This window comes from Rattus norvegicus, chromosome 20, assembly GCF_021556685.1.
Source record: "Rattus norvegicus strain SHRSP/BbbUtx chromosome 20, alternate assembly SHRSP_T2T, whole genome shotgun sequence".
Taxonomy (NCBI): Eukaryota; Metazoa; Chordata; class Mammalia; order Rodentia; family Muridae; genus Rattus; species Rattus norvegicus.
The window spans coordinates 38,264,588-38,292,081 of NC_141553.1; the positions used below are offsets into that span (position 1 = coordinate 38,264,588).

Consider the following 27,494-nt stretch of genomic DNA (forward strand, 5'->3'; position numbering starts at 1 on the left):
GGAATAGGTTATAGAAACTTACAGTTACAGAACAAAGAAAGTAATAATACGTTTACCAACTATATTCCTGTTAGAAAGAATATAAATCTAAGTAGGTAAAATCATAAGGTTTTAATGTGTAGTATTCTTAACTTTAGGCTTGGAGGAATAGAAAAACAAATAAATCTTACTGCTAGAGATACTTTAATAATCATGAGGATGGTATTCTAGATACACAAATTAAAGCGATTGAATATTAAAGAGGCCACGGTATCCCAAGACAATGTGGGTCTTCACCTAAAGCATAGTATTTTTGCAGGATCTTTTAACACAGCACAGCTTCTTTAAAACAGTACAGTTCCCACCATTAATGAGGTCAGCATCTTTCAAAGAAACCCCACGTTTTATAAATCAAAACGATTGGCTTTATTTTAAAGAGAGCACATTCTCATAGATGCCAAGAGAAAGAACAAAGAAAGAAAGAATACATATTAAACACAATCTGTGGACTTTGTCTTCTTTTGCCAATATAGTTTACAAAACTTCATTTGGAGTACAAAATCAACAGTCTGTATTTACCAGGTATGTTGCATGAGGACGTGCCTTAACTCAGTAGTGGGAAGGAAAAAGTTCAGCTTGGGGAATCTGGGACATAGTTTGCCAACTCTACCTATCCATCTGAGTACTGTGAAGCCACACACTGCCAGTCCAGCTAATCCTTACGTTGATCAACCCTGGCCTGAGGCTTGGAAGTTTACATTTCTGTCATGAATCCCCTGGTAGTGCAGATAATTGAGGAAATCCAAACCCATTCTGGTACTCAAATGTCTTGACCACACTTCAGGGTTTCCCTGCCGGTTCTGTCAGGTTGGCACTCCTGACAGGTACGGGGTTGGAGCAAGAACATTCTTTCCTACTGACCTAAGAAATAAGGAAGCATATTAAAATAAAGTAGAGCCTAGAAGGTCAGGCGAACTCTTGCTCAGGGGAATCTGATATTACACGTGATCTGCTGGGCGGCAACCCCAGGAAAGGATCTGGCCTCCTCTCCACCCCCAGGGCCTGCGGGGGCCCAGCAGCACCCTAGCTCAGGCCTAGCCTCATAGGGCAGTGTCCTCCATGGCGTTGCCGGGCAACTTCCTCTGCTGCCTGCTGGTTGCCTGGCTCTGCGATCCGGGGCTCGGGGTGCCCTTGGCGCCCGCGTATGGCGCCCCAGCTGTGGGTGAGTGGATCGATTGCACGGGACGGTGGAGGGGGTCGGCGAAGTTGCGAGGGTGCGTGGGCAGCTGGGCACAGGACGCGGCCACGCTGGTGTCTGTGGCCCAAGGCCAGACAGCAAGGTCACTGGGTCTAAGCCACGGAGGGGGTGCACCCTAGGCTCCAGTATCAAGCCGCCTGCTGGGCGTTTGTTTACATCCCGGGTCTGGGTTGTCCCCGGGTGAGGAAAGTCTGAAGTTGTTGTCTGGTGGGAAAGAAAGCTCGGAATTGGCTATGCGCACTTCCCTGAGTCACCTAGTGTGCCCAGAGCAGAGGAGGACCTAAGGGTCACCACACCTGAGTGTAGTTTCAGTCCTATTCCGAGCGTCCTGTTCTGTTCTGCTCAGTGACGTTGGAGCCTTTTTCTGCCTCTTCAGGTCTCCGGAGATCTTGTCTCTTCCATACTTCCATACAGCCTGTGAGCCCTTCTCTACCCCTTGGTACACTTGGGTCCTTGCCGTGTGAACAGTTCTGTTGAACACTAAGCCGGCTGCCTATTACTCTGTTTTTGTAATCATGGCCTGCCCCACCCCCACCCCTGTCCTCTCTTAGTTCCTTCAGTCCCCTTCTCCCCCCAACATCCCCAGGCAGTAGCAGCTTCCTAACTTGGTTAAAAGACAAAAAAAAAAAAAAAAAAAAAAAAAAAAAAAAAAAAAAAGCGGGGTTGGGGTGGGGGATCTAGATTGGTGGAAATGGGTCCCTGGGGACAGTTTAACACTCTTAATTTCTCTCAAGTTAGAAAACCCCTTTCCAGACTGAATGTTTAGTAAGACTGTACAGTTGTCTTGTGGGTTTTAAAATTTAAAGTGACGCTCCCTCTCCCCCATCTCCCTATATAAAAATAATTGCTCTAGTTGGGGGGTTCTGTTTTGACTTGGGGAGATACCTGTTTTTGAGACTTTAAGCTGAGCTCAGAACTGAAACCCTTCTGCCATCTGTCTTCTTTCGACACCTGCCTCTGATCTGCATAGAACTTCTCTGGATGGGGGTCCAGGGAATCCCTTTTCTTTGCTTATGAGTGAAGTGCACCCGACTTAGCTATCAAGCTTTTGCAAGCCACAACTGTATGTCTGGTTTGTCAATTCTGGCAAATAACACTTGTACCAGAAATTGCCCCTAGAATGTGTATTTACACTGCTCCCTTGTGTTTTTACATTGCAGGAATTGTGCTCCTTAAATTTGTGACTGCTAGGATTTTGACCTGGAAATGTCTCAGGCTGCACCCCAGGCAAATTCGCTTTTGGTTTTAATGACTTAATTTGTTTATAGAGTTCATGAAACTTTGCTGGGGATCATGTGAATCTCCTGATATCTTCCTGTTTTGGTAGGGGAAGGGAGAGAGACTAATCAGATGTGTGGACTCTGGTTTCACATTGCATGGACTGTTTTACATGGTTTCCATTTGATGACCTCTCACCCTCTGGCCCCCTTTGCACTTCCCTCCACAACTTCCACCAAGCCTGGCCTAACTGTGTTTAAATTCCCAGTCCTAGTTTTCCCCCAAGCCAAGTAAGTCCTTGTGGCTAGAGGACAACAACCCTGGTGTTGTTCACCTGGGTATGTTTGGCTTCATTTTAAAATGATTTAGTAGGCTGTCACCTGCTGGTGTATTTAGCACATAGCAACCAACAATTATAAACCAATACCTACTTAAACAATTGCATATAATTGTGGTTCATTGAGTTTGCTGGGACAAATTATTAAACATTCTTTGAAGTTTTTTCCTTAAATTTTTGAGTATGTCTTTTTATTGGATTTTTTTTATTTACATTTCAAATGTTATCCCCTTTCTTGAGTATCTCTTTAAATAAATTTGAGTACTTCTGTAGACATGTTGGGACACACCTATCTTGAGAAATCTTTGGAAAGTTTACCTGGAGAATAAGAAAGCAATTTTGGTAAAGAACTCTGAGCTTTGAACCAGAAAATTTGGATTTCAGTGTGCTATTGACTGTGTCACAGACCTGATTGGTGACCTTACAAACCCACATATACACAGACACACAGACACACACAGACACACAGTCACACACACACACAAACACACTCAAACACACACACACACACACACTCAAACACACACAATTTTATTAGGATGTACAACCTCCAGAAGTTCTGACTCATTTAGAGCCAGCCTTTAGTGAATCTAATTACCCCCTTATTTGTCTATCCAGCAATGTGGTGTGGTAGAAATAACACTTTGGCATCTGGAAAAACAGGTTCTAGCTCAGCTTTCATTGCTTGGTTGAATGATCTAGAGGGAATCCTGAAACTTGCCTTTGCCTAATTGCCATTAATTATAAAATTCAAGAATCTTTGTTAAAGACCCACTCCGTCAGACATATTCCTGCTCTTGGAGCTCTGTGAACCAGGTACTGAATTATCAGAGGGATGTGCTCTAAATCCATTTCAAGTTTTGGATTATGAAAATTTAATCCATTCATAATCTCATTTACCCTAATCCTCAACGTGTTATTATCTACTTTGGTACAAGGCATTGTACAGTGATTAAAGGCAACAATGGGTTCTGAAGTGTGATCCCTGAACCAGTGTCAGCCCTTTCTTTAGGACACATGACTTGGGTTTAACCTCTGTGTGCTCCATTTTTCTGTTTGTTTTGTTGGACAACAATGAGGAAAAGCTTATGAAATAGTTCTAAACATGTCATAAGTACTAGATGATATGGAACGGTTACATGCAAATGGGAAAGTTCTATGTCAGGTTGCAGGTTTTATAAAACAATGATAGTAAAACTAACATGTAACTTATTCAGTGCCATGTGCTTTCTAAGGGCTTAAAAAAATCTTTTAATGGCATCTTAAATGTTGCCATGACTATTCCCATCTGACAGATGAAACAGGCCAAGACGTACAGACAAATTAATTACTGGGTACTAGTCACTTATGTTGGAAGTCAGGCTCTCTGATTCTAACACCAATCTGTTGTCTGTATAGTTACTGTATATTTACAGTCTGCAAATAATACAAGCATAGGTTGACACAAAACCGAGATGTAGTCTATATAACCCATGGAATAGCAACCTGCACGATAATTCCAATCTAACTGCTTTCTCTGCTTTGGGTGCTAGATAGAGTGGATCTGAACTCAAGATAAAGTTTAGGGCATTTTCTGCTTTGTAAAATGAAAGAAATTATTCTTGGCTGATATTTTCAAATAGTGATTAAGTACTGATAGTTGACCACATATACAAGTTTACATCAATTTTCATCCGGATTTCATGTCTTCTACATTTTACATGTAAATCTTTGTTATAAAATTATGACGGTGCTGGCAAGAAATGACCACCAAAATGATAACTTATCTTTGTTACTTAGCAAGTTCACTGTAGTTTTAATTTTATTTCTGAGGCTATAATCAAATGTTTTTTTTTTTCTTTTTTTCGGAGCTGGGGACCGAACCCAGGGCCTTGTGCTTGCTAGGCAAGTGCTCTACCACTGAGCTTAATCCCCAACCCTCTATAATCAAATGTTTATCTCAAACATTTATATATGTTATATCAAATGTTTATTATTGCTGGTGAGAGACCAAATCTTTTGGATTCAGACTCCATCTTAGAGAACTGGACCTAAGATTAAAAACTCAACTAACAGACTAGTACCTAACACCGGTTTCCAGGCTATCCCCCAACAAGACCTGTGTCTAGCACCAGTTTCCAGGTTATTCCCCAACAATTCTATACCTCCAGGTTACAAGTCTGCCTCTGAAACAACCACCAATCAGGAAAGAAGCAAAAGTTAACTTTATGGTTTGGCTCCCAACACCAGCCAATTATTTTAAAGGCCACAATGACTCCTCAATCAGATGTGTACCAGGCTCCTTTCTTGCCTCCATAAATAGTTGCCTAATACTAGGCTCAGGCTCTAACATCCTGCTGTGTCAGGGTTGTTTGGGAGCCCAGGCTTTTAAGCTTGAATAAAGAGACCCTAATGTGATTGCATCAGAATCGGCTCCTTGGTGATCTTTTAGGGTTCAGGAACATTTCCTGGCACAAGAGTTGCAAAGTCTGAGCAGGAGTGTAAAACATCTAGTCAGCACCCACAATCTAGAGCACAGAGAGAATAAAGAATGCATGCTTGCTTGTGTTCAGTCCTCTCTAACTGTACACAATCCAGGATCACCTGTCTGGGTGTTCTCCACTGTGGGATGAGTCTTTTGTGAATAGAACAACAGTAACTTATGCTTTAAGATCAAGAATTGACAAATGGGACATCATAAAATTGCAAAGCTTCTGTAAGGCTTTGTCATTAGGACAAAATGGCAACCAAAAGATTGGGAAAAGATCTTTACAAATCCTACATAAACTGTGGGCTAATATCTAAAATATACAAAGAACTCAAGAAGTTAGACTCCAGAGAATCAAATAACCCTATTAAAATTGTGGTACAAAGCTAAACAAAGAATTTGCAGCTGAGGACTATTGAATGGATGAGAAGTACCTAAAGAAATGTTCAACATCTTTAGTCACCAGGGAAATGCAAATCAAAACAACCCTGAGATTCCACCTCACACCAGTAAGAATGTCTAAGATCAAAAGTTCAGGTGACAACCAATGCTGGCAAGGATGTGGAGAAAGAGAAACACTCCTTCATTGTTGGTGGGATTGTAAGCTGGTACAACTACTCTGAAAATCAGTCTGTAGATTCCACTCCTGGGCATATATCCAAATGATGCTCCAACATATAACAAGGACACGTGCTCCACTATGTTCATAGCAGCCTTATTTATAATAGCCAGAAGCTGGAAAGAACCCATATGTCCTTCAACAGAGGAATGGATACAGAAAATGTGGTACATCTACACAATGGATTACTACTCAGCTATCAAAAACAATGACTTCATGAAATTCATTGACAAATGGATGGAAGTAGAAAATATCCTGAGTGAGGTAACCCAATCACAAAAACAAACAAACAATCAACGATAACAAGAGCAAAAATAACTACACACTGTATGCACTCACTGATAAGTGGATATTAGCCCAAAGCTTGAATTACCGAAGACACAATCCACAGACTACCTGAAACTCAGGAAGAAGGACAACCAAAGTGCAGGTGCTTCAGTCCTTCTTAAAAGGGGGAATAAAAATATTCATAGGAGGAAATATGAAGACAAAGTTTGGAGCAGAGACTGAAGCAATGACCATTCAGAGCCTGGCCCACCTGTGGATCTAGCCCATATATATACAGCCATCAAACCTAGAAAATATTGATAAAATCAAAGAGTGCATGTTGACAGGAGCCTGATGAAGCTGTCTGAGCCTGATGTAGCCTCAACCACAGAATGACAAAGAGGTGAATGCTAGCAGCCAACTGAGAGCAGGGTTCCCATTGGAGGAGTTAGAGAAAGGTTTGAAGGGGCAGAAGGGGCTTGCAATTGCATAAGAACAAAAATACCAACCAATTAAAGCTCCCAGGGATTAAACCACTACTTAGAGTACACATGGAGAGTCCCATGGCTCCAGCTGCGTATTTATCAGAGTATGGCCTTGTTGGTCACCAATGGGAGAAGAAGCCCTTGGTCATGCTAAGGCTGGACGCCCCCCCAACCCCCCACAGTGTAGGGGAATGTCGGGGCAGGAAGGGTGTATGGTTGGGGAGGGGAAACACCTGCATAGAAGAAGGGGGAGGGAGGATGGGGTAGGGGGCTTATGTATGGGGAAACTGGGAAAGGGAATAATATTTGAAATGTAAATAAAGATGTATCCAATAAAAAAATAGAAATACAGCTATAAAAAAGGAAAACTGCATATTCATTTTCTTTATATGCAAATTATATATGGAAACTTGAGAGTTCTTCAACATATGGGTTCCCTTATATATAAGATCATATAAGCTGCAAATCTCACCAACTTCCTTACTTGACCCAGTGTATTAGTTGCTATGACAAAATACCATGACCAAGCTGCCTTCTTGAAGGAAGAGTTTATTTATTTATTTTTATTTGGCCTTATATTTCTGGGAGAGGTGGGTGCGGCACAGGGGGCTGCAACAGGAAGCTCAGTGATCACGTTTTCAAACACATATGCAAGTCAGTGAGAGGTTGGGGCTAAGCACTGTCAAAACACTTTACACTGTGACACAGTTCTTGCACCAAGCTCCACCTCCTGAAGGTTTCTTGATTTCCCCACCAACTGGGGAGTAAATATTCAAATACCTGAGCTATGAGGGATATTTTTTCATTCAAATCATACCCAGCATTAGTTTCTCTACTCTAAACTCAAAACAACTATATTTATACATAGTGTAAAGAATAATTAATGTAATTAAATTACATATTATATATTAATTTATATATTAAGTTAATGTTAATCATAAACATATAATATAATTATATAATATTAGCATTAATTATAATTAATAGAATTAAATTACTATATATAATATAATTAATATATAATATAAATGTAATTAGTTAATGATAGTAATAAATAATATGAATGGAAGTGAAATAAAATATGAAAATATAAAACAAATATATATAAACATATATGAACACATATTTATTTATATATATTCAAATATATAAATTTCTGAATAACACACCTATCATAATACACTGACTCATTGTGAAAGAAACAATTTGTTCTAATAATTCTTTCAATGCAGTAATATTTCTTAATGATTCCTAAGTAGAATTGCTGTCAAATAAATTTGGCTTTTTCTTGAGCCTAACAGGAAGATTCTCTTTGAAGAACTGCTTCCCACAATATTAACAATGAGTACATGTGTATGACGGTCATACCTCTGATTAATTAGCTTTTGGGAATATCTCAGAGATCCCATGTATGTCAGGAACATTAAGGATCTATGTTTTTTTCTTTTAACACTAAGAGAAAGCATATAAAAATTAACTGAGGCAAATATTTTCTGATTCTGTAAGTCACTGTTTTTCTTCAAGAGTAAAGCCAATAATTTGCCGAATCTCTAATTGTGCAAGAAGATCTGCTATTGAGATACAATATTAAATGTCCTCATTGCCCTCTCAGAAAGGTGGCCCCCACCTTATTGCTATGCAGCCTAATTGTCCCACGCGCGACCTCGCCAGCAAGAAAACACACGGGGACATACGAATCCTTGCGGCAGCCAAACTTTTATTAAATCTTAAAGAGAACCCCGCGCGCCCGCATGGCGCGGCTTATATACACCCTAGCGCGGCACATCCACACCTGATTGGTCGCTCACCCATGATCTCATAAGGCATGCCCCGGAGTGGGCAAAGACTTGGCACGAAGGCACTCTTGCACATGCGCACACAGTTAACTTCCTGAAAGGAAGTTGGCTGGCGCAGCGGAGGCCAGCGCCATCTTGTAATGGCGGGAGCTATCCTGGCCTTCCACGTAGGGTGCAGTGGAAGCTAGTGCCATCTTGTGGTGGCAGCAGCCCTCTACATCTCCCCCTTATTATTTATATTTTATAACAAATCATTTATTTTATAACAAATCATGATCACCCTATCGCGTGCAATGAGGAAACCTCAGCGATGTGGAAGGGCTGATCAAAGGATCATTGAGTCTCTCTCATCCCAGTGCAATGGATCCACAGATCCATGGGGTGCAAGAGCAGAGAACTCAGATACCGACTAATTCCTGAGCATAGATAACCAAATTCCAGGGGAGGCCCCTAGTACAATGGCCACAAGTGCTTGAGTGATAACGGCCTTGTCACGTTTCTGTTGAGATCTGAGTTTGCAAACCAACCATAGCATGAACACTAATCCACAGCATAGGGCTGCACCAAACAGAGCCACTCCCGATAAGTAGCGGGCACCTCATCTGGTTCACCTCAGCTGCTACCACCAAGGGCCGTAGTCAAGCCGCTCCTATAATAGAATTTAGAATTCCCAATTGTTAGTAACTACTCCAGAAAGTTTACCCACTGTGCTTGTCTAACAATATGTTGGGGGAGGATAACTCCAGACTCTACAGACACAATGTCTGCAGCAGTAATGGCTGCTACAATAGCAGTGAAAGTGTCAAGGTCTTTTCCAGGACAGTTCAGGATCTCTGGAACAACCAGCAGGCAATGGAACCATTTCTGAGATCTGAACAACCAGGGCAGAGTTCCCCAATCCACAGCAGCTTTATGCAGGTGGCATTCCTGTGAAGCTACAGTCTGTAAAATGACCAGTTAAGGCAGCAAGAGTCACCAGGGAATGAAGGGGGCAGCAACGGCTGGAGTCCAGTCTTCTCCAGAAAGGAGCAGTGCACAGAGGGTCAGAGAGCGGGCCATAGTGGGACGGGACACACGCAGCGGTAACACTGAATGCAGCAGCGGCAAAATCTCTGCGATGACAAAGGATGAAGGGGAATCTTTCATCTTCCTCTCAGGGCAGAGGGATGACTCCAGGGACCCGAACCACGAGAGCTGAATCTTCATGTAACCAGGATCAGCAAGTCTCAGCAACCACTCAGGCAGCTGGCACACTCTTGTAGCATCCTGTAGAAAAAACACAAACATTCCCTCTTCCCCATATAAAATATCTGGACAGGATCATGCCAATATGTGGATCTTTCTATTTCACCTAGGCAGAAGTATGCCTAGTTGTAGGGTGCCATAAACTTTGGCATCCAAATTTTAAAATTGAAATAAAGGGAGCATTATTTAGCATACAGGGATAACTCCCCCTTTTTATTTATAAAGATATAGTAAAGATATTACTTTTTAAGGTAAGTCCTCGAGGATTACATTGAGGACACTGAGCACTTGTATTTATAAATTGACTTGTATACCAAATTATTGTCTCCAGCATTATTGTTTTGGATATATAAAGAATGAGATTTTTTGACTAATTGTTCCTATGTAAGGCCTATAATCTGTCTGGTATCATTGTCCTCCCTTGCTAAGAGCCCAGGCAATCCAGTTTGAGTTCTTAAATGTCCTATAAAGGAACAGTACTTAGTGCTCTTAACCACTAAGCCATTTCTCTAGCACCTCACAAACTTTATTTACCTAAACATAAGCATTAATTAGAAATGTCAAATCTTGTAAATATTGTCCAATTTCAGTCTTACTAGAAATCCCTGAACTGGCAGGGTGAGGCTGGGAGTTGAAAGTAAGCAAATGGAGTCTTCCTCTTTTCATGAGGGTGTGTTATCAACTCCATTACCATTTTTAAAGAGCTGGGTCTATGGTTTTGTTTAGTTGTCTGAGCCAGAGCGCTGAAAGGACAGTGAGTTGTCAGACAATTTACACTGAAATCACTCACTGATTTTAAGTAGAAAACCTGTCTCTAATAAAGCATTAAGTAATTGAAATCAATTGTAAACCACAAGCCACACATTGGCTATCAGTATGTGAATTGAAAGCCTGATTTAAAAACAGTGGCTAAAGCACGGAATTTAATAATGTGTGTTGAAGCAATAGAAACTCAAGAGAATAAACAAGTGATCCAATCATACATGTAGCCTTTTCATTAGATGAACCACCTATAAATACACTAAGCGCATTTCCTTTGGGTTGTATGCACAAATATATAGGAAGTACAAAAGCATGTAAAGAGTAAAATTATCAATTTTGCCTGAAAAATTTGTATATGTAATAGGCCAAATATCAGAATTTTGTAATAACCAATTTAACTGTTGTTTGGAATAAGATATGTTTTATCAGGTTTCTTTTTAAAATACTTCCATGACTCTAGTCCACGACTCTGTATTAACACAGCTGAAGCTTATCTCCAATGTGTATAACAAAGACCTAAGTCCTCTAGTAGGGTGAGGTACTTAGCCAATTAACATATCCTTAGAAGCTTAAAATTAGCTTCAAACATTCTTTTCTGGAGTAGTGTAACAGCTACTCCCCAAATATTAAAGCTCATTTTGAGAGCAAAGGTTTGTAGTAAAAATTTCCATATACATTGAAAGATTTAAGTTCTAACTTCTTACATTGAAGAAGCAACAAAATTACATAATATAAGGCTATTAGCCATTCTTAATGATATCACTCTATGGGCTCTCTAAAATTATAAGCAGGCTCACGAAATGAAAACTCAAAATCAATCCTCTAAATCTATCTTGAAATGGCAGTTGGAGTAAGTAAACTGACTGTAATGTTCTCACAAGTTCCATAACCTCATCAATCCTTCGTAAATCTTGTAACAATCTCTACCTGTTTGATTTTACCTGTTTGATTTTTTCTCAATTACAAATAAGTTTGAGTTAGTCAATGTAACACTGGCAATCCTTAATCAAATCCTTAAGTTCTCCTTGTAACACCAGAGCACAACCACAAGGTCACCTGAGTTCTGAGTACATGACTAGGCAGCTGTCCTTGGGGCAGTGGAATTAGCATTAAAATACAGATAGCCTCAGGGCAAACCACAAGTAGGAAAGCAAAACTCAACCTCCAACAAACTATTACAAAGTTTGACTGCCAATTCCTATATATGAACGCACGATGGCGTAGTCTCTAGTAACTCAACAAAGAGACATTGTCCTAAATTCTTTTAGAAACCTGGTTTCTAGGATAAGAATTCCATAAAAATATTATCTCAATTTAGACCTGTTTCCCTGGGTTGGCTCATGCCACATGTTGTCTAGAAATGACTCCATCCAAATTACCAACTTTATGTCAACTTTCTGTTACCAATATTATACCTTTTAAACCATATCTAATAACTTGAAAGCCAATAGTCCATAACCAAGGCAAGTAGAGCATATTTACACATTTAAAACCAATCAGAAACAAATTGAAGTGGATACACATATCTTTAATATTTAGACCAAACACCATTTTTACCTTTTTAGCTATGATTTTAAGAGAAGCACCTTGTCACCTGTTGAGTCAAATAATAAGTCAGGAATTTCTCTAAGAGAAACAGCTCTCAACTCTTGTACCAAAGAAGCTGAGAAGCTGCTGGCGCCTTTAAGATCAGCTCGTGCAGACGCTTAGCTTCTGGGCAGCTTCTCCAGCTGACCTATGTTCCTAGCTACAGGTGCAGGGCTCTAAAGGCCTGATTGAAACTGTTTTTTATTCATTTGTTCCTTTTTGAAACGAGTTAAAACCAAGTCAAGGTGTGAACGACCAGCAGATAAACTTTTTACCATTTTTTCTTTTGAACATGAAACATAAAACATTTAAACAACGAGAAGCAAGAACCACAGACATAAACTGACAGACATGGGGACATCCTGGTGCACCAGGGACAGACAATAGACAAAGAGGGAAAAAACCAGATGGTGTTCACGGTGACTATCCACTCGAGTGGAGTCGATATGGACGATGGATTGTCTCAATTCCTGGACTAGTCCATCAACGTGTTGAAACCCAATTCCTGTAAGATACTGAGATATATTATCTGAGCAGCACGACTGACATTCGCCAATGGTATGGAAGTGAAACACAGTCCTGAGTATTTCCACTCACAACCCAATTACATTAACTCCATCAAGCTGTGCATGGGCATTGAGATGTCCTTTTGTTTGATTCTCCAGAATAAATTTTCAGGCAGTCTGCCTCTATCAAGCCTAATCAGTATGACTCTGCAAAGCTTATAGAGCCTGATCACACCTTTTACAAGCACAAAGACAAAATTTTTCTCCCAAAATACTGTGTTCCTTTTATCTCCTTTATTTTCGTTTTTTCTTTAGAGACCTTTTCTCCCTCTGACATACTTTCTTGTTGCTCTGTAAGGACCCTCTGACCTGTCCTAGCGGCTGTAACGGCTTCCCACACAAAGAAAAAAATAAACAAAATTACCAGCCTTGTCCACGAAGGATCCATAACTTTCAGTTTCTTCACAGTTTTTGCAGGGGTCCCTCCCTCAGTAGCTGAGGTGGCCACTGTCCCCAGGGCATCCTTTCCCCGTACTATCACCTCTGACAGTGGTAAGACCGCAGAGGGGCCTGGTGCTTGAGATCGATCAGTATCATTTTTTCGTTGCAACCTTTCACTACGCTCCGTTTCTGACATGCTTTCCTGAATTTCGTCCAGGGCCTCTTGGCCTGTCGCTATTATAGGACGAAAAATGTCTTTACCTAAGCAATCCTTAACCATCTGCCAAATTCCTACCGTTCCCGGCCTCAGACTACCATGTAATAGAGGCCTCAACAGCACCCTCAGCAGAAGGAGAAAAATACGATAGGTCAAGACCAAACAATTCGGAAATCATCATGACTCTCGGAGCTTACCTCAATTCCTGCCGCTTCTGGATTCTCTCCGCATACGGAGGACTCCCTCCTGGCGCCTGGTGATGGTGTGGCGTTTTTTTATCCCGGGTTCTCGGCACCAAATGTCCTATGCGCGACCTCGCCAGCAAGAAAACACGTGGGGACATACGAATCCTTGTGGCAGCCAAACTTTTATTAAATCTTAAAGAGAGCCCCGCGCACCCGCATGGCGAGGCTTATATACACCCTAGCGCGGCACATCCACACCTGATTGGTCGCTCACCCATGATCTCATAAGGCATGCCCCGGAGTGGGCAAAGACCTGGCAAGAAGGCACTCTTGCACATGCGCACACAGTTAACTTCCTGAAAGGAAGTCGGCTGGCGCGGCGGAGGCCAGCGCCATCTTGTGGTGGCAGCGGCCCTCTACACCTAATCTTTACTACAGGATTGGTGGAGTAGTCATGTTAACTCTGGGCTTGTTGTTTTCACACATGTAAGTCATATGTTCTTCTGCTATTTGAAATATCTTCATCCCACAGGAGAGAATCACACTTTACTTCATGGTGCAAGGAACACTGAAATTGTGCCAGGAGGCATGTAGGTGTCTTGGTCTTACTCTAAACACAAATTTATCAGTATTTCTTTTATAACCAACAGGGCAATTTTGGCACGTGACTGACTTACATCTAGACCCTACTTACCACATTACAGATGACCATACCAAAGTCTGTGCTTCATCTAAAGGTGCAAATGTCTCCAATCCCGGCCCTTTTGGAGATGTCCTGTGTGACTCTCCATATCAACTTATTTTATCAGCCTTTGATTTTATTAAGAATTCAGGACAAGAAGCATCTTTCATGATATGGACAGGGTAAGTACATAATAAACTCTTAATTATATAGTACTGACTTACAGTGTGGTAGTCTTCATGAGTGTACTAAATTTCATTATCAATTATGTGTTAAAACATGCTAGGTCTTCTTCACCAGTGTAAGACCCCCTGAATGAGTATTTGGACAGTAAAATTAGGACTCAGTCAGTTAAAAAAGAAAAAGAGGGGACATGAAATTGGGGCAACAAGGCAGTAGGTGTGAATCTGGGAGAAGTTAAGAGGGAGAATGAAAAGTGAATATAATCGAAGTAACCTGAAGCTATCAGAATTAATAAAATGTTTTGTAATACTACTAGGTCACATTAGTCAAAAAAAAATTCGTGATTAAAAACAATTTTAGAAATCCTGTGAGGCTTTTTTTGTAGTATAGACTTTATAAATATGTTCGTCATCACCAAGAGATGATTCCATAAATAACACACTTGCATCACTATCTTGTAATATTGGTTAATATGACAATAATTTTTGATTAAATAAGTAAGAACAAAATATAGTGATGGATGTTAACCTATGATAACCATTTTATGAATTTTCATTTTATAGATAACTAACTGTGGTAAGGACTATATTTCTCGTTTCTGAAATAATGATTGTTGTTTATCCTTATAAGGTGTTTACTGTGTATGGGAGTATTGTATTAATTTCTATTCTGAAACCTATTAATTTTTATATCTCTATATTAATTTATATATAATTATATAATACACATTACACATATAATTATATAATTAATATTACTACTATTAATTATTCATTATACTAATCTTTATATCTCTGAATTATTATTTCCATGTTAGAGGCAAGGAAGTGAGTCACGGAGATTCTAAACAACTTGTCTATAGTTACTTGTTGGTAAAACTGATATTTGAATCTATGCTTTTGGTCCTGTAATCTACATTTTGCAGATCATGTGGTGTTTCTCATAAATCTTCAGCCAGGCAGTGAAAAAGGCTGGAATTTCCTGTACTACTCCCTGCCCAACCCCCTTTTTAATAGAATTGTCACAGAAGAGCAGTTTATCTCGTTCCACTCCACTCTCTTTTGAGGTTGTGCTTTGCTCCGTAGTTAAAAATGATCTTGAAGTACTGGGCTCATACTATCCTTTGCTTCAGTCTACTGATCAACTGGGAATGTGAGTACAGCATTGCCATTGGCTACTCTGACTCTTTAATTTTAACTTGTGGACATGTACAGCGACAGCTACAGCAAGTTCTGCATACCTCTGGAGATTTTGTTCTTCACATTTCTGTCTCCTTTTCAGGGACAGCCCACCTCATGTCCCAGTACGTGAACTGTCCACAGGCTCTGTTATAGAGGTGATCACTAACATGACAGTGACTGTCCAGAACCTGTTTCCAAACCTCCAGGTTTTCCCTGCACTGGGCAATCATGACTACTGGCCACAGGTAAAACTGACCTCAGCTTCCAAAAGTGCTTAGATGATTTCCCTACTAGTAGTGTCAAAGTTATGACAGAGGTCACATATAAGAATGGGTCTCAAGGAAGCACACCTGAATCTTGAAGGAAATGTGCAGCTTTATAATAATATTCTAAATGGCTTTATTAAAATATTGAGTTGCTGAATTTTCTTCAGTCTTTCAGCATGCTACCCAAGTCTTGCCAGCTCAGGCTCAAACTTGCCTTCATTGTCTTTGGAATACAATTATTTTATCTCATCGTACATCTAAACCCTGGCCAGGCCCTAAGCATGAGCTTCTGTCTGCATATAGCACATACCTCTGTACTGCTGTGTTTGTGTCAGACCGATGGTTTTGCTTTAAGGTCGACTTGAAATTGTTGCTCAATTCTTATCTTAAATGCTGTCTTTGTTCCTCTCATGGCATGTTTTTGTTCTGTGCTCACACCTCTATGGTATCATTTGGCAACATGGCCTAACATTAGCCTATCGCATTTTGTCTTCTTTCCCCCCAGCTAGTTAAGAGTTCATTAAATACTAAGTTTACCCTTGTGCCTACAGAGGACTAACATAGTCAGCACTGAAGCAATATTTGCATTAATGAATCCAAATGTCTTTAGAATTTCAATTTAGGATTGTCTTCTTTGTGGTCAGGACCAGCTGCCAATAGCCACCAGTAAGGTCTACAGTGCTGTCAGTGACCTCTGGAAACCCTGGCTTGATGAAGAAGCTATTAGCACTTTAAGGAAAGGTTAGTGAGTTACTTTTGCTTCCCTTTTTATTACTTGTTTAGGCTTACATCTTCTACATTTGTTTGAGCCTTCCAGTTCTAGATAGTTTCTGAACCTACTTTGTGTGAATGAAAGTCAATCACAATGTGGTCTTAGGACAAGTGTGAACCTGTTTATCCTGTGAAGTCACTCTTTGTCTTCCTGTTCTATTCTCAACCAAGATATTCCACATGAAGACGAGGCTGAATTTTGGTTGGGAATGTAAATTAAAGTGTATGATTGTATTTGGAAAATAGATTGAGAAGGAAAGCTTATGAAGGAACAGCTGGTAAAGTGAGAATAACTAAGGTTTTCATGCGTGCCTTGAAATGTTCTGAAAAGTAACATGAAGAGTACAGAGCAAGTTCTTCCTTGGGCAGAATCTCCCTTCCCCTTCCTGTGGGCAGCTCCTGAGAGTGAAGCTACAAGGAGAGGACAGAAATTTAAGATGCCAGGAATGTGGACTATCACCCAAGGGAAGATGTGAATGCAAGCATAGCTAGCCTGGGCCTCATGTGACATGCAATCAGGAAGGCCATAGGGCTGCTCAATCGGAGCTGATATCCCACTGCCCAGCACAGGAGATGTCAGATATAGAGTTAGGATTTAGTATTTATCCTGCTGGGTATCCATCTTGCTTTTGTCTGAGCCTTTCTTCTTATTTGGCCATTCTTTCCTTTTGGAATAGTACTGCTTAGTAAGCATTCATCACTGTGATAAAATACCTGAGATAAATAACTTAAGGGAGAAAGATTCACTTAAAGAGTTTATACTTTCAAAGATCCATTGATTCATGGTCTTCTATCCAACATACTTTAGGCCCCTGTTAAAGCCAAAACATCATAGCAGATGTGCAAAAAATGATTACTAATATTCTCTATATAATAATTAATGATGGAAATTAATATGGCGGCAGTTATTCCTTAAATAGTTCCTCAAATAGTCACACCGAGACCTTTCAACATTTCAAGGCCTAGGCCTTTGCTAGGCAGACTCTCAAGGAGTCCATCTTAACCTAACCAAACCCCCTATACCCATCTGACAAGGCTAACTATACCTTACAGGCCCATATGTACACATTACCTCTGAGGTCTCCTGAAGAAATATTCTTTCTCTTTCTTCTTTCCAGGGTTTCTTTCTTCTTCCTAGAAGTCCTGACTATCTCTTTCTACTGCCCAACAACAGGCTTTAGCCTTTCATTGACCAATTAACTTGAAGACCAAGGTTTGCACAACAATAGCTGGTGTCTGTGGGGGATCTACTTGTCCTGTAGCAACCAGGTCTTGACATATAGTATTTAACATTTGAATACATAGGAGCACCAGACCAACCCACTAAATAGACAGGTTTGTTAGAGAATATATTCTTACCACCTGTCAGCCATAAAGGGGTGGTGGGGAGGTGTAAGAGAGCTAGAGAGGGAAGGAAGAAGGAAGGGAGGAAGGGAAAAAGAGAGCAAGAAAACCACAGGAGTCTATGTGTACAAGATATTCCATTTGAAGACATTCCTCTTATGTTCTACTGCCTGTAATTGGCTAGTCCCTACCTCCAATGGCTTACTTAATTTATCAATAGGTTGACTTTTATGTCCCCTTATGGTTTAATAGCCTCTGAATATGGGCATCATCTGAGACCAATACTTCAACACATAAGGGTCTTTGGGAACAATTTAAGTCTAAACTATAGCAGAATGTTTTACTTTGTGCCATTGTATGATGCAAATACTTAACTTAAAAATTTGTTTTCACTTCTTGGGAGGTAGATATAGGTAGACCTCTGGGTCTTTGTGATGAGTTAGCCTAGTTTGGTGAGGTCCAGGCCAATGAGAGTCCCTGTCTCAATAAACAAGATATATAGCATATATAGAGGCCTCTGGCCTCTACATGCACATCCATGTGCACACATGCACATGCACAACTATTACTGTGGGGAAAATTATAATATGCTATGACTATGGGGGGAAAATGCAAATTAAAGAAGCTGTAATCAGTCATGATTTAAATGATGGAAATAGATCCTTAGTGGGCACAGGACAGAAAAATCAAGCTCAAGATTAGAGTAGCTCACTGTGAATGGGACAAACCTTTTGGTGTTTGTCTCCACTGGTTCATGGGTGGGGTGGATTTGTGCTTTTACTGGGTGTCTGCAGCAAGATCCTGAGTATCTTCTTTCTATAGACTTTATAATCCACAATAACTGTCATCTTAAATTCTATCATTTAAAGCCAGGGCTTATTGCATAAGTTGTTATTTTTTTAAAATATTTTTGAGATTAAAATGTAATTTCATCATTTCTTCTTTCCCTTCTCCCCACCCCCAAGTCTCTCATGCATGTCTCCCTTCTGGGTCTTTCAATACACAGATTCTTTGTTGTTATGTATGTGAGTGGATGGATGAATGGACAGATGAATGGATGGATGGATGGATAGATGGTGATATAGCTCCCTAAAGACATAAATACAAGTTGCTTAGTCTGTATAAAGCTGCTTGTATATGCATGTTTCCAGGGCTGGGCATTTGATATTGGATGACCAGTTGGTGTGCTCTTGGTCTGGAGAAGACTATTTCTCCTCTTCTCATTATTCCTTTGTTTCCCTGTAGTTCTTTGTCTAAGGTTGATGTCGTGTGAGCTTTTCCCTATCCATGCCCACATGTCTATTTATGCTGTCCTTCAGTCAGGTTTAGGCAATCACGTTGGTGAGACTTCATGTGTGTAGCTTTTCTAATATTTCTCAGAGACACAATCTCACAGCAAAGTCCCCGACCCCCTGACTCTTTCAGTACTTTTTCCCTATTTCCCATAATGATCCCTGAGCCTTAGGTACGTGAGTTAGTGCTGTGGCGGAGTTCCATAGCTCTGAATTTTGATCAGTTGTAGTTTTATATAATATAATCGTTACTTTTAAAAATTCAGTTCCGTTGCCCACTGCCCTAATATTCATATTGCATGCAACTATTCTTTCCTCGTAATCTTACATATTGGTCCTGACATGTGATCAGGTTAATGTTAACTTAGATTCATTTTTTTTCATCTTTATTAACTTGAATATTTCTTATTTACATTTCGATTGTTATTCCCTTTCCCGGTTTCTGGGCCAACATCCTCCTAACCCCTCTCCCACCTCTATGGGTGTTCCCCTCCCCATACTCCCCCCACTACCGCCCTCCCCCCAACAATCCTGGTCACTGGGGGGTTCAGTCTTGGCAGGACCAAGGGCTTCCCCTTCCACTGGTGCTCTTACTAGGCTATTCATTGCTACCTATGAGGTTGGAGCCCAGGGTCAAAACAGCAATGGCTTATGCTCTAAGATCAAGAATCAACAAATGGGCTCTCATAAAACTGCAAAACTTCTGTAAGGCAAAGGACAGTGTTGTCAGGACAAAACGCCAACCAACAGATTGGGAAAAGATCTTTACCAATCCTACAACTGATAGAGGGCTTATATCCAAAATATACAAAGAACTCAAGAAGTTAGACTGCAGGGAGACAAATAACCCTATTAAAAAACGGGGATCAGAGCTAAACAAAGAATGCACAGCTGAGGAGTGCTGAATGGTTGAGAAACACCTAAAGAAATGGTCAACATCTTTAGTCATAAGGGAAATGCAAATCAAAACAACCCTGAGATTTCACCTCACACCAGTGAGAATGGTTAAGATCAAAAACTCAGGTGACAGCAAAAGTTAACTTAGATTCTTCCCCAAGCAACGAGAATACCAGGCTACACTGTTAACTTTAAGAATTCACTTTCCCAAGTGTCTGCATATGTGTAAGTTTGTGTTCCTAACGTGTATTTTACATTTGTTTTTACAGGTGGTTTTTACTCACAGAAAGTTGCAAGTAATCCAGACTTGAGGATCATTAGCCTAAACACAAACTTGTACTATGGCCCAAATATCATGACCCTGAACAAGACAGACCCAGCAAATCAGTTTGAATGGCTGGAAAATACACTCAACAGCTCTCTGCGAAATAAGGAGAAGGTAGATTCTATAGAACAGAATTCGCAACGGACTGGTGGAAAGCTAAATTCATTTCCTTAGCATGGGGCAGAATCAGGAATATAACAAAAGTTGTAAAAATGAAAGGTTTTTAAAAAGTTGACCAAAGTCAATATTCTTGTGCCTTCTAAGAGTACAGTATAAATGAGACAGGTGTCAAGAGAGATGTCAACCTTCATAGTTGCAGTCACAGCTTTTTCTTTTTCCTCAGAAAAAGGAAAGAGAGAATGTTTGCTTTCTAAATATTAGTTAATATAAGTTCCCTCATGGGTATCCAGCTATCATTTATTAGTAATGATAAATGTGCAAGTAAATTGTCCTGTGTCTCCTCCTATCTCCTTTTTCAGGTATATGTCATAGCACATGTGCCAGTGGGCTATCTCCCTTATGCAACCAAGACCCCAGCAATGAGGCAGTACTATAATGAGAAACTGGTTGATATTTTCAGAAGATACAGCTCCGTTATTGCCGGACAGTTCTATGGCCACACCCATAGAGACAGCCTTATGGTCCTTTCAGATAAAAACGGTAATGAATGTGGCCTGCATGCAGATCTCGGTCCCCCTTTCTAGAGCGCAACTGTGACTGCCTAGTGGGTTTACTGACCAAAACATTTAAAGCTTTGTTTAAAAGTGAAATCTGTTACCTTTTCTAATTTATCTTATATGGTCATTTGCTGAGTGCTCAAATCAGAGGATGGGGCATGTGCCTGGATTTCTTCAACATAAGCTTCAGTCAGCGGGGCAGGCACAGAACCCCGATACCCTCAGCTCGCTTCAAGTTCCTGTGAGACACTTGAGTGTGCAGAATTAATGTTTACTATGTACCTGCTAGATTCAAGTTTCCATCTATATGATTTCTTTTTTCTAAGAATTTAAAGTACACACCACAATTCGCTCAATGCTATAAAATACATTCAACATATTTGCAATTGCCCTTGATACTCACACTGAAAGGAAGGAAAACCAGAGGAAATGATAGCAAGAAATGAAAAGGGTTTGATTTTGTATAGACAAGAGGGAAACAAGTGTGTGCTCCTCAATATTTTGACAATTTTTTAAAAATAAACTGCCTACCCCAGTGATGGGTTAAAGGCCTGTGCCATGACCAACCCTAAAATCAGATATGTGTTAGATATGTAAATATTTTTATTTTCACTTTTTGTTTTGAAATAGAGTTTTGCTGTATAACTCTGACTGTTCTGGAACTAATGATTATAACTATATTATAACTTTAGTATATAAATATATATTTATTATATTTAAACACAGCTTATATTATATATTATTACAACATAAACACTACATATTTATAAATAATATAATTTTAATATTTTTTATTAAATCAACAAAACATATTTATTACAATATAAATTTATATTTAGTAATATAAATATATTTATATGTTTATATATTATATCAGTATAAATTATATAGTATATTTGTGTATTGTATAAATATATATTTATTGATATAATGTATAAATATTGTATATAAATATATTATAACTACGACTACTATTGTATAGATCAGGCTGGCCTCAAATTTACATGTACTTGACTCTGTCCTTCACATGCTGACATTAAAGGCTTGTGCCAGTTAAATTATTATATAATGATTGAAAGATTGTTTTGAGTAAGGTTAAAAAACAGACCAGGTTTGCTTTTTAGCTTTTGTGTGTGTGTGTGTGTGTGTATGTGTGTGTGTAAGTTATAGTACACTTGTTTTTTGTGAAAAAATGTTAAATATATATAAAAGTTGAGATTATGTCAACAGATCTTGGTTCTCTCATCATGTACATTGAACATTTATCATGATCTTACTGTACTGTTTCTTTCATCATGTCATTCTTTTTCAACAATGTATTTCTTTATTATCATCTGTCTACTCTCTATTATTTCCTTTTCACCACTATCATCTATTTGTCTGTCAGTCATCTGTCTATCTTGTTATCAGTTTTAATGATCTACCTCTCATTTATTGGTTATATAGCTGTCATCTATCATCAAGTATCTAATCTATGTATAACTTATCTGTCATCTATTTGCAATCTATTTATCCGAAGTATTGAAAAGTGACTTTAAATACCATGTCAATAATTTCTCTGTATAACTCTATAGTCATTGTTAGGATTTATAGATAATTTATATAACTATAGTAACATTAATTTGCATAACAAAATCAGTAATAATTCTTTGATTTTGGTATTGAATACCCTTATTTTCTCAAAAGTAACATTATAGCTGCTTTGAGGCATGATTAATCAATGACCATAATATTTGTTTAAACCTAAGCTGTTTATATTTTTATGGTTAAATTAAATGTTATAGTATATACCTGATTTGTTGTTGTTGCTGTTGTTGTTGTTGTTTAGGTAATCCAATAAATTCTGTGTTTGTGGCACCTGCTGTTACACCAGTGAAAGGAGTTTTAGAAAAAGAGACCAACAATCCTGGCGTCCGTCTGTTTCAGTACAAGCCTGGTGATTACACACTGCTGGTAAGATGGGACAGTCGTTGATCCTACATGTGTATAATACACATGTCCTTGAAGTTTTCATTTATTTAGTAGAATGTTTCTCAGAAAGCCATGAGAGATGCACTTGATGTTAATACCTCACAGAGTCCTTATTTAAAGGTGGAGGACAACAGACATGGGTAGGTAGGTAAAGTTTGTGACATGTTACTGTCTCTTTAAGGGCTTTCCGACCTTTCTTGTTTGTTTTAAGACTGGGTCTCATGTAATGCAGTAATGCAGTCTGGCCTAAAACTTGATGCATTCTTGAGACCTGTGATCCTCTTGCTTTTTCCTACCAGGTGCTGGGATTGCAGATGCACATTCCTAAACCCAGGTTCATTGTGATTTTCTTTCGAAAGGACTTTAAGGGCACTTTGTGTTCAGAATGTCACAGAAAGCTTAATAAGACCTCTTCGTATGGTACCACAGTCTCTGTGTTGAAAAGTGAACTGTGTCTGTCACTGTCTTGACTCTAGGACATGTTGCAGTATTACTTGAACTTGACAGAAGCCAATCTAAAAGGAGAATCCAATTGGACCCTGGAGTACACCTTGACTCAGGCCTATGGTGTCGCAGACCTGCAGCCAAAGAGCTTACATGGATTAGCTCAGCAGCTTGCTACCATAGACAGCAAGCAGTTCCTGAAATACTACCATTATTTTTTTGTGAGTTATGACAGCAGCGCACCTTGTGATCAACGATGTAAGACCTTACAGATATGTGCAATTATGAATCTTGACCTTGTTTCCTATGAGGATTGCCTTAAACGACATTTATAAAGCATAGTCACTGGTATTCCAGTTGTGTTTGTAGGAAAAGCAGTCACATCATTGGTGCTCCTGCGATCAGCTTGTGGAATACTGAGGGCATTGGAAAAGTTACTTTCTGTGCTGTGTTACTTGTGACGTTCAGAGGCAGACACCAGTAACATTCAAAATTAATTTCACACACTGTGTACCTTTAAACCGTTCATTAATGGAGTGGCATTTGGACATAAATATCTTGTCTTCCGACTTTATGTAATTATACCTAAAGTATATGCTTGTAAAACTTGCCATCTATGCAATAAAGCAGGTGACTTCTCTGTGGAGGTCACAGAGTTCTGTTTGCTTTTGTTGTTTTTGTTGTTGCTGTCTTATGTTGTTGGGATTTTTTGAGACAGGATATCACTGTATACCTCATGTATGTATACATTTATGTATACATGCACAGGTGCTCATGTTGTTTAGGCCTGGAAGGCTCAGTTATAGATACTCTTGCCTCATCTTCTTAGGGGTGGCATTATAGTCATGAACTGCTATGCCTGTCAATACTTTAATGCTTCCTTTACTATTGGTACGATAATTTCACCTATGGTGTTTGTTTGTGTTTTTGTTTTTGAGATAGGGTTTCTTAATGTGGTATTGGCTGTCCTGGAACTTGGTCTGCAGACCACGCTGGCTGGATTCAGACTCAGAGAGATCCTGCCTCTGCCTCTCTGTGTCTGCCTCTGCCCCTGCAGTGCTGGGATTAGAGGAATGTGCCACCACTTCCTGGCTTCTTTTTGCCCTTTTAATTCCCTCTTGATAAAGTCTCATGTGTAAACACAACTTGAAATGTTTGTGTCACACATGTGACCTGAGACTAGCATTGTTTAAATGCACTATCTGCTCTTGGGAAAGCACAAAGGTTTCCTTAGAGACATCTCTGAGTCTCTAAAGCATCATAGGGATGTCCTGCCCAGCTTTCTTCCTTCTTTACTACTGATCTGTAAGGATGAGAATCCCATATGGTGTAATCATTACAAACTCATTAAAGATACTCCTCAATGATATTATATTTCAAATAATCCACTGTCAATTGTCAACTGTCCTGCATTCTTTGGGTGACTCATTTTACTAATGTGTATTTCACAAAAGGCAGAAGCTAGAACTTCAGTGAATTGTAGCAAAGATAAAGCAGCTAAAGCTGGGCCTCCTTGCCGAATAAAATATCAGGCTTGCTAATAGTGAGAACTGCCAATTCCATCCAAAAACAAAATTACGATGGGGGAGGCAACAGCCTCTTGTTCTTTAAGAACTGAGTCATGGTGAGTCACTTCATGGCTCAGTTCTCAATGCCAAGTTGAAGTCACGATTCTATAATACTTGGTAATTTGATTCTAGAGATATACTTAAACGTAAGCTCTCAAAAGTACATACTAAATGATACACTTAAATTCACAGAGTATCATTATGTAAAAATGTCAATAGAGCCAAAGCTATAAACCATAAATATTGCCTCACACCATTACTTTTACTAGGGAGATAGAAATCTAGCTGTTAAAGATGAGTGGGTTGTTTTTTCTGTGAAAATGGTTAATGAGAAAGTCACAGAGACATTGGGAGGATTAAAGAACTCTAGCTGAGAGGAGCCTGTCCCTGGGCTGAGGTAGTAGTAACCCAGTGTGGTGCTTTGAGTAGGTTCCCTGTACGCCTCTCCCTGGACTCATGTGTTTGGATGCTTGCCTCAGAGAGATTGGTACTGTTGGGAGGTGTGGCTTGGTTGGAATAGGTGTGGCCTTGTTGGAGGCTGTGTGTCACTGTAAGGGTGGGCTTTGAGGTCTCTTAGTGTTCAATCTCCACACAGTGTGGAAGAGAATCCCCTCTTGGCTGCTTGCAGAAAACAGTTATCGAGATGTAGAATGCTTGGGGTCCTCTAGTAACCTGTCTGCCTGCATGCTGCCATGCTTCCAAACATGGTGATAATGAACTGAACCTCTGAAACTGTAAGTCAGCCCCAATTAAATATTTGTCTTCATAAGAGTTGCCATGGCTGTGGTGTCTCTTTACAGCAATGGAAAACCTAAGACGCCCAGTTCCTCATATATTTTGGAAGTCCATTCACTGATAGCCCATATATAAACAACAAGAGCTCTCTAGTTGTGTGAGAGGGAGTTGGGCTGTTGGGCTAACAGGAAGAAGGAGAGACTGATGGCAGGATATGCTAGAGCAGCAATTTAAGAGCATTATTGTATATGGTAGCAAGCTTAGAGTATTCAAAAATCCCTCTAATTCTTTAAATGTTCATCCCCAAATATGGGTTCTTAAATGAGAATGTTTTCCCATAGCTTCATGTATTTGAACAGTTGGTCCCTAGTTAGTATTGCTGTTAGGGAAGGTTTAGGGGTGTTGCATTGTTGGAGGAAGAACATCACTGGAGGTGGCTTTGAGAATTCTAAAGACTCACATCGCTTCTAATGCCCCTTCTCTCTGTTATGCTTGTGGTTGATGATGTGAGGTCCCAGCTTCTGCTCCAGCTGCCGTACCTGCCATGTCTCTGTGATGTTGATGGATGGACTCTTATGCCTTGATAACTGCAAACCTAAATAAACCATTTCTTCTATAAGTCACCTTGGTTATGGTGCTTTATCTGAACAGTAAAAGCTAAGACAACAAAACTATCATTAAATATAGGGTATTAAAGCTTACTTTTGAAAAATAATTTTGACTCCTAAGAAAGAACCCAGCCATCTATCTCATTCAGGTTTTGAGAATAAGATCATTTCTCCAGGAATTTAAATTTGTTAGTACCTTAAGAAATGTGTTGTCTACCCACTTCTTTGCCAGCACAGTTCTTGCTGAATTCAGTTTAGAAAAACCGCTGTGGGCCATTTAAGTAAGGAGAAAATAAATACTGCTGATTTAATTATTGATGAGCCATCCATTCATTTGCTAAAAGTGGACTCCTTCAAACAGGATCTTCGACTTAAATATCTTTCCAATGGAGCAATTATGTGTCGTCCAAGCAAATGTCAATAAACCATGTCAGAGAACACAGAAAAAGCTAATGAACAAACATAGACTTCATTCATGGTATAAGTTTCACTTTCTCAGACAGACCTATAGATTCCACCATAAAATTATCTTCACTAAATGAACTGTGGCTTGGCATCTTTACTTATGAGTGGAATGGGGGGTGGTGGTGTTATGATATCTATTTGTTCTTAGAAAAATTTAAATCTATATTAAATTTTATATTTTATTATAAGAATTCAGGTCTCCTGAATTCTAATCCATACATAATGCATTCCCCCTTTGAAGTCTTTACTTCATTATTTTAAACAACTAGTGATTTAGGAAAATGTTTAGGGATGCACATAACATTTGTCATGTAGCTCTGAGGAACAAGCTCTGTATTGATCTGGCTGTTTGATTTGATAGCCTTTCTCTGACTTAGTGAATCCCTGCATCTGTAGTTACCACCGATATTCTAATTCAAATGGATGGCTTCTTAACTTTCTGAGTACAAATGAAATGACCCATATCTTCACCTTTATTAACTTTTTTCCTAAGTCTTAAAAAAAGATTTGATTTCTTTCTTCTTCTCCCAAACTGTTTCTAACAACATTATACATTGCTTCTGTTATCAAAATTTTCCAAACCCTAAGGTTTCCATGGCAACCTTTTTACTCAGCTTCTTTAGTAGCATTGATCATCTCCTTTCCTTCCATCACCCCTATTAGTCAATAGAGCAAAGCCTCGGTTTTGCTCAAATCTGTATCTTTATTATGTGACA

At 39.4% G+C, this 27,494-nt stretch overlaps 1 protein-coding gene across 1 annotated transcript; it reads left to right on the forward strand.

Moving 5' to 3' along the window:
- Positions 1–1,084: 1,084 nt before the first annotated feature.
- On the forward strand, positions 1,085–24,046 carry Smpdl3a (sphingomyelin phosphodiesterase, acid-like 3A). Its single transcript, NM_001005539.1, is given in 8 exon segments — positions 1,085–1,201; positions 14,020–14,233; positions 15,516–15,660; positions 16,326–16,422; positions 20,255–20,424; positions 20,790–20,970; positions 22,816–22,940; positions 23,435–24,046. Coding segments are annotated over 8 exon segments (1,338 nt in total). The 5' UTR covers positions 1,085–1,098; the 3' UTR covers positions 23,738–24,046.
- Positions 24,047–27,494: the final 3,448 nt, after the last annotated feature.